This window comes from Pithys albifrons, chromosome 12 (assembly GCF_047495875.1).
Source record: "Pithys albifrons albifrons isolate INPA30051 chromosome 12, PitAlb_v1, whole genome shotgun sequence".
Taxonomy (NCBI): domain Eukaryota; kingdom Metazoa; phylum Chordata; class Aves; order Passeriformes; family Thamnophilidae; genus Pithys; species Pithys albifrons.
In genome coordinates, this window is record NC_092469.1 from 3,896,339 (window position 1) to 3,904,606 (window position 8,268).

General features: G+C 40.2%; 1 protein-coding gene across 1 annotated transcript in view; it reads left to right on the forward strand.

Moving 5' to 3' along the window:
- Nucleotides 1-8,045, forward strand: part of RHPN2 (rhophilin Rho GTPase binding protein 2) — a 29,736-nt gene extending 21,691 nt beyond the window's left edge. Inside the window, exons 9-15 of the mRNA XM_071567730.1 lie at nt 983-1,139; nt 2,197-2,316; nt 2,412-2,606; nt 3,351-3,427; nt 4,105-4,251; nt 5,091-5,246; nt 6,492-8,045. Coding sequence (XP_071423831.1) covers nt 983-1,139; nt 2,197-2,316; nt 2,412-2,606; nt 3,351-3,427; nt 4,105-4,251; nt 5,091-5,246; nt 6,492-6,743 — 1,104 coding nt within the window. The 3' untranslated portion in view covers nt 6,744-8,045. The remainder of the gene's footprint in view (nt 1-982; nt 1,140-2,196; nt 2,317-2,411; nt 2,607-3,350; nt 3,428-4,104; nt 4,252-5,090; nt 5,247-6,491) is intronic.
- Nucleotides 8,046-8,268: the final 223 nt, after the last annotated feature.

An 8,268-nucleotide genomic window follows, 5' to 3' on the forward strand; every position in this document is an offset into this window, starting at 1 on the left:
ACACTTGCTGAAGGTTTTTTTACAAGCTGTTGATGTTGCCCTTTCAGACAGTACCAATTTCATCCACCAGCATTGTCCATGTGGTCCCCTGTTAAATATCGAACACAGCCTGTCTTGTTTCCCTGCAGCTGGAGGGTGTGCAAACCTAAAAAGCTCAAGTCCAAAAGAATAACTAAATTGTAACTGAGGGAAGGACCAGGATGAACAGAGTCAGATTGGTACCCGCAGAGCTGTCTTGGGACTGCCAGAAAATGGGGAGGCAGGTCGTGTCCCAAGAATGCAGCTGTTCATACTTGGCTGAGGTTCATGCCAAAAATGTGTATGCCACCAAGATATTCCTGTGCTTTCTAAGTCATTTCAGAGCAGCAGATACATAACTGGTTCCATACCAGATAAATGGGCAAAGCCTTTCATACCAACCCTGGAAAGCCACCCTGACTAACCTGTAGGATTCATCAGCTGCAGGGAAAAGGTGTTTTGATTCTGTCAGTTGAAGTAGTTTGATCTATTCACTGCTTGAAAAACTACTTTATTTCCTCTGTATAAAGTATAGTATCCCAGTTTTAACTGGACCACACAAACTTAAGGCTGGGTATGACTCTACAGTTTTAAAGTGAAGCACAAACCTACTGTATAAGTAATATGCTTCATCCTTTTCCTCAACTGAATTAACTCAATCAGATATATTTATAAATTAAAACCTGTTTATTATATGGTGGTTTTATTTAACTCTGAACCCATATAAGTTTACTAACTCAGTCCATCTGTTTGTGTACAAAAGACATTTACCTTCTTGTAAGGGAAAAATCAGAGATGAAATTTCGTATTTTTTCAAAATTTATTTCTAATCCTTTCCAACCCAATTTTTCCCCTCATGATGTGATTGTACATGAAATTATCTTAAGGCTGAATATGATACCTCTTACTTGTGCACCTAAAGCTAATGTTAAATTCTCATACTTCATCCTGTGCTTTATTTCAGGTGGGAGAGGTTTACACGCTGGTTAACACTGCAATGAATCAGGAACCAGTGAAAGAGAACATTCCCTACTCCTGGTCTAAGCTGGCACAAATAAAGTCAGACCATTACAAGGCTCTGGCACATTACTTCATTGCCACCATTCTGTGTGACCATGAATGTAAGAATCATATTTTATTTATATGTTCATATAAGTAGCCATAATACTCACCCCAACAGATTTAGTTTGGTTTTGTGAATAAGACAAGGAGCCAGCAACTTTGGTGTTTCAACATATGTTAAATTGTGTACATATGTTAAATTTTCCCACTCAAATATGAGGCCGTGCATTTGTCTTTTACAGAACAAGGAGAAACTTCAATAAACCAACTTTTGCAGAAACAAAAGAAAAATTACAACCATTATATGCTACTAAATAGTTCATTTTTTATCCACATTCTGGCATATAAGGACTATATGTACCAAAACTAGCGTGGCCAGCAGGCCCAGGGCAGTGATCCTTCCCCTGGACTCTGCATTGGTGAGGCCACACCTTGAGTGTTGTGTTCAGTTCTGGGCCCCTCAGGTCAGGAAAGAGATTGAGGGGCTGGAGCGGGGCCAGAGAAGAGCAACGAGGCTGGAGAAGGGACTGGAGCACAAGTGCTGTGGGGAGAGGCTGAGGGAGCTGGGGGTGTTCAGCCTGGAGAAGAGGAGGCTCAGAGGTGACCTCAGCACTGTCTGGAACTGCCTGAAGGGAAGTTCTGGCCAGGTGGGGGTTGGTCTCTTCTCCCAGGCACTCAGCAATAGGACAAGGGGGCATGATGGGCTCAAGCTCTGCCAGGGGAAATTGAAGTTGATCATAAAAAAATTTTTTGCATCGAGAGTGCTCAGGCATTGGAATGGGCTGCCCAGAGAGGGGGTGGATTCCCCATCCCTGGATGTTTTTAAACTGAGATTGGATGTGTCACTGAGTGCCATGATCTGGTAAAGGGACTGGAGATGGACCAAGGATTGGACTGGATGATCTTGGAGGTCTTTTCCAACCCAATCAATTCTATGATTCTATTTACATATTGCACATGATGAAACTGATAAAGTTCCTAAAATTCCTCTCAATATGTACACAAGTATTTTATTGCATTTGGAGAGAATGTAGCAGTAACTCCACAACAGTACAGCTGAAGGAACAGGGGCCCAAGAGATGTGCAGTAGTTGATGTTCTGTCCCCTCTGTTGCAGTGCAGCCCGGGGATGACGAGGACCAGCAGGAGAAAGCCTTGTCCCGGCTCTATGACCACATGCCCGAAGGACTGATGGCTCTTGCTGTTCTAAGGGACAAACTTCGGAGGAAACAATTAGGTAACTGCCAGTTTCACACAGTGACCCCCCACCCTTCAAACATTGCCCTGCACTTGTTGTCTGAGGGTGACAGCCAATGGTTTCCAACGTTCCAGGGAAGGCACATTTACGCAAAGCCATCGTTTACCACGAGGAGGCTCTGAGGGTCTGCGGGCTCTGCAAAAAGCTTCGGAACATCGATGTTCTCCAGGAGGTTCTGACAGCTGCCCATAAGCGGTCACTTCTCAAATATGCCCAGCAAGAGACAGAAGATGACTTTTTAAGTCTAATCCAGGCTCCAGATGTCCTTCGTAAGTGTACACAGCCAGAAATAAAGGATATCTGAGACACGTGGATATGCTTTCATGGGACATGCCTTCAATGTGTATATATGGATATAACATGCATCCATAAATAACATATAAGTATATACTGTACCTTTGTAGAGTTCAGATCCTTTACATGTTTCCTCAGTCACAGATGCATTTTGTTGCAGTTGCTTTGCAGTGTTTGTCTCAGACAACACTGTTTTCTGGGGCAGGTAACAGTGGTGGTTAGTTTGAATTCAGCTTTTTTTGGTGACCTGAGAACTAGAAAAAATGGGGGAGCTTTAAAAGTTAAAATCATATGGGGGAAAACTAGTAGCTGTTTTCTGAAGCACAGGTCTTGTTCTAGTTTAGGTTGTTAACTCAATTTGACTGCAGTTGGTGTTTTCTACCTTAGTCCAGCTCATACACCTTCTTCCTTTTTGGAAGCAGTAGGAAAGTAGGAGTGCTGCCTTTAAATACTTCTCAAAGAAAAGTGAATTAAAGAGGGGAATAGCATAGTTTGGGTGGATTTTTTTAAATTTTTCTGTGTTGATATTATGAGCTCTGAAGATATTTTTAAGGTGATTCAGATATTTGTCTTACAAATTTCCACAAAAACTCATTTTCCTGCAGCCTGGCAAGAATTTAGGAGACATTTCTATCTAGGGTGGAATGCAAGAAGAATAACTTTTATGTCTTTTAACTAATTGTTGAGCGAAAATTCATTTTCTTTTCTTTTTGTTTTAGCTAAAACAGAGCATAAAATAGAAACAATTGCTCCTCAGTTTTCCAAGGTGAAAGTTAAAGACTTCTTCCATAAGCTGGTATGTAACATGCTGATCAATCATTTTGATACCAAGCATAGATTCACTCTAACATGAGGAAAGGGACACAAGCATTTTAGCCTGAAAAAGTCATCCTGCAGTAACCAGGTTTTTTCTGAAGTTATTGGAGATCATTCCTAGCTTTAGAGGGATAAGTCAGCTTGAGACTAGCAAAGAATAAAAGTGTAATTTGTATATGGCTTGCACAGTGCTCAGTCTTGATAACTTCATAAAAATCTCATGAAGCCTTAATAAATAATTGGACACAAAGGTTGTAGTGCTTGGAGATGAGAATACAGAATGTGGGACTTGTATTTATCAGAGTTTCAGGTGGCTTCGTGTGTGTTGGTGAGCAAAAGGAACTGGGAGTTATGGTAGGATCAGAGTATGAATCCCCTCCAAAATGCAGTAGTACAGGATCTTAGAACCTGCTGCAGCCAAAAGATGCTGCACACCTTAACAGAGATCCTGGAACAACTTGGCAGTTGTGTTTATCCTACTCTGTTTGAAGTATCACCTGAACAGTCATAAAGGAGGACTTAGTACTTCATGAGGAACAGCTGGAAGCTACCCTGAGTAAAATCTACACAGGACAAGCTTTAAAGCATTAAAACAGGAGAAATGCTTAATTAGGAGTGCCAGCAAACCGTGTTGTGCCTGTGCCATGTTCCCTGCAGGGCCCACTGACAGTGTTCTCAGCCAAGCAGAGATGGACAGCTCCACGGACCATCCGCATCCCCCAGGAAGCAGGAGGGCTCGGATTCCACCTGAAAGGAGGTTCACCAGCACAGATTTATTGTCTTGATCCAGTTTGTTCTGCAGCAGTAAGTACATTGGTGCAATATCAACAATTTCTTTGCAGTCTCTGGTATAGCCATACTTTAAATGTAACTGTAGCTTGTTCATACTGGTGTATGGAGTGTTTACTGAGTTCTCTATGTTGGTATAGTCAGTTCATAGAATCTGAACACATTTTTAGTGCTATATACACTGCAGATTAAGTTAGAGCATCTGTATCCCTGACACCACATGAAACTAGAGTTGATTTCTTATTCTGTTCACCCTTAAAAGTTATAAAGTCACCAGTAAGAAAAGCAAATGTTACTCCCTGTTTAATTCAGGAAGTTAGAAGGGATAAATGGTTTAAAAAGTAGCAACAAGAATAGGGATGAGGATCAGGAAGGGAAGGCAAGGAAGTGTGTGCCCAAGGAAAGAGGGGAAAAAGCATTTTTTTGGCTTGTCAACTGTTGTTCTTTCAGGGGGAAAATCCAAGGCATAAAGCTGCATGCAGAAATGAGCACTGTGTAGCTATAGAAAAGGCAGAAGCAACCACAGAAGTACAAATAAGAATAACAAAGAAGTAAATACAGCAGAAAGTACCTCATGGGGGATGATGAGGTAGCAAAAACCAGGTTTCATTTACTTAAGGAGAAAAGCCAAAAGGATGTAAAAAGAGCCAACATTTCCATATACCAGAATCACATTTATCAGTGGTAACTCAATAGGTAGTTTTTGTACTTGAAAAAGTTGCACATGTCTGGCTAGACAGTGGGTTTGCAGCATCTAGGAGGGAAATGGCTTTGGGGAAGATCCTCCATGATGAGAAAAATGTTTTACGCATCTTAAAATCCAATGTAATAACCCACGCACAATTTTTTGACAGTCAATGGGCCTAAAAGAAGGTGACTACATTGTTTCAGTTGGTGGTGTGGATTGCAAGTGGCTTGGAGTGAATGAGGTGCTGGAAAAATTGAGAAGTGTGGGAGAGCAGCCCGTGGAGATGGAGGTTATCAGTTGCCAGGATACAGCAGCATCCTTGGTATGTCATGAGGCAAATATGTTTGGCACACTGGATGTGTGAGAGTTTTTTACTTTACAGTTCCTGATTAATGTTTACTTTCATGTAGTCAGATATCCCACTCTGCCAGTGAATATATAAACCCTTGAGGCATGTGTTCAGTTCTAAACAATCTGTTTAAATCATTGTGACCTGGCAAGCTAAAGTAGTCTGGGTGGTGGGTTTTTTGTACTGGAGCTACTTAGATTAATTTCATTATACATTTCAAGGCATAGTTTATTTTCTCTAACTTTTCCCAAGGGAAGAAAGTATTACCCTGTTCAGCATTTGAAAAGCCACAATGAAGCAATTATGAACTGAAATAGAACATCCAAGACCACATGCTTATTTTCTGTGCACTGTTAACATAAATGATCTGTGACTTTTGTTATAGATTAATGTATGTATTTCTTATTTTGGTGGACTTTAATTGTCTAGTCAGTTACTAAGCTGCTGTAGAAGCTTTAGACCAAGGGAAAGTGATCACAAGATTAAAAAATGTTAAGCTCTAAATAACTTAGTTGATGTGTGAAAGAACCTGTAGTTCAGCTAAATCCACTGCTTCATGCTTCTGACATTCCCTGGCAAGCTGAGGCACTCAAGTAGTGTTGCCTTAGAAGCTATCAAGGTGCCCTTACTGCTCTTAGGTTTTTTTATTTTGTTTAAGAATTTGCTTTTCCTCTTTGAAAATAAGGAATTACACACCTGCCACTCCAAGCTGCAACTGGAAACAAAAGGCCAGAATGTAATGAAATTGCTGCAGGGCCCAGCTAAGATTAGACACAGAGCCTGTGCAAGGCACACACTGTGCCTTTCAGGTATTGCACAAGAATGTCCTACAGCAGCTCTTGTTGTCATAGTTGTGATCAACACAGAACCTGTCCAGAGACAGCAGAAAGACTCCCCTTCAGATCTGTGCAAGAACTACATGCTTAAGCCTTGCAGAGGGGCTACTGTACATGTTACAGGTATGCTGGAAGAAAGGAAATGCTTCACAACCCATGAAAAGACTCTCAAGTTCCTTCATGCTTTGCAGGGTATACCCTTGAGTGTGTATGCGTAAAATCCCAGGATCCCAGCACTGCCAAGGGCTCAGTTAGCAATGCCATTAGCACAGTCAGCCTGCTGCAGTCTGCCCTGCAATATTTGCACAGGAACCTTTTGTTACTGTGAAATCATGACCCATTTTGGGTGACTGACTCTTACAATGCTCCTCTCTTCCTACAGCACAGCAAGAGTGCAACATACTCGGTGGGAATGCAGAAGACATACTCTTTAATCTGTTTAGCCATGGACGAGGATAAAATTAATCAGACCAAGAAAGCCCCACTGAAACTCCCTTTTCTAAGCTGGGGAACTAAAAACAGACAGAAAGCTGCAAGCACCCTCTGCCTTCCCTCAGCTGTGGCTGGAAGTTCTCAGACGAAGAAGAAGCTTTCTCCCTTCACACTTCTGAATTCAGAAAGTTCATTGTACTGAATCTTTCGGAAGGATCTGTTAACGTGACACTTTTGTTAAGAATGTATATAAAAATACTGATCAGTTTTATCTTTAAGTATGTGTGTATAAACTGACAAATACCGTTGACTTCATTTGCTGTACATTGAGACACTTAAAAGGTCAGAGACTGGCAAGAACTGTAAAACTGAAGTATATGAAGGTTAGCATGAAGTGGTTTGGGAGGTATGCAATAGATTGAGTTGTTTACAGGAGGACTGGATTCCTTTGGATCCAAAAGGATTTTATTATAACTATGCTAGATGGGAGTTATTTATTACAAACTTGATGCTGCATGCAAGACAATAAGGGACACATTAAAGGATGATTTTGCTCCTAAAGTTTAGAGTCAATAATAAATCACTTAACACTACTTTAAAGAATTATCTTAACAAACCACAAGTGTGAGAGAACAGTGTTATTCAGAGAAACCAGCCTTGTGCCACAGGTGGTGACACAGCAGAGTGGGGTTTATGCAGACACTTGTTCCTGAGGGTACTGGGTGGGTTCTACTGAACAGGTGATTTAATTCTGGAAGAGATGAGAAGGCTTAAAATGTGAAATATCTTCTGAACTCCAAAAGGCTTTTACTCTACTCTCTGTCCTAGGTTACATTTTAAATGCCTCCTGATTCAATTGTTAAAAACAGGCTTTAGTCCAAACATTATTTAACCTACTTACTTAAGACTTGTGTCTTACTTGTCTTGATAAAATGGATAGCTGTGAAACAAATCTCAAAACAGACATATTATTACCATATATTGATCAAGAGCATATAAATTGCAGTGATGCTTTAATATATGAAGAAAAAAGTGCTAGTGCTAAAGTGGCAGAGTATTTATTTACTATCCTATCAAATAAAAAAACCACCAAAATCCTTCTGCCCTTGGAAAAAATCATGAGCAAGCTATACATATATAGTCAGGAGGGAAACAAAAATAACTGGTGAGCATTTCTTTGAGATTCTTCTATTTTCTGAAATTTTTGAACATTGCTAACACTGTAGTGTTAGTTAACATTGCCATCTACAGAGTAGATATATGCTGTTTGATACTCAAAACTTAAATAAGGGGAAAGTTTGCATCTTGGTGTAAACTTTAAAGTTGTCCTTTATTTTTAGTTTCTTAATGTAATAGGTGTAAATATCTTGATGACACTTATTTAAGAATAAAAATCAGATGCTACCATTTAGTAGAAGCGTTTTTGCTGTTTACTGTTGCTGTACCTCTTGTGTGTTTCTGTAATGTTGCTTACAAAGATCTAAGAAACTTTCTTAAAAGTTTATATTGCACAATACTTTAGATTTTAAAAGTGGCTTTTGTATAAAGAGCATAAACATATTTCTAGAGTTTCCCTATAAAGGTTACATAAAAACTTGGTAGTTACTCTCCATGTGTATTTGTAGTTGTGCTTCTTTTACACCCCCAAGCAGCAGTGGTCAGATGCTGACATGGATGCCCCTGCCATGCAGAATTCCTTACAGAAGAGATTTACTTTGCACTTGTGG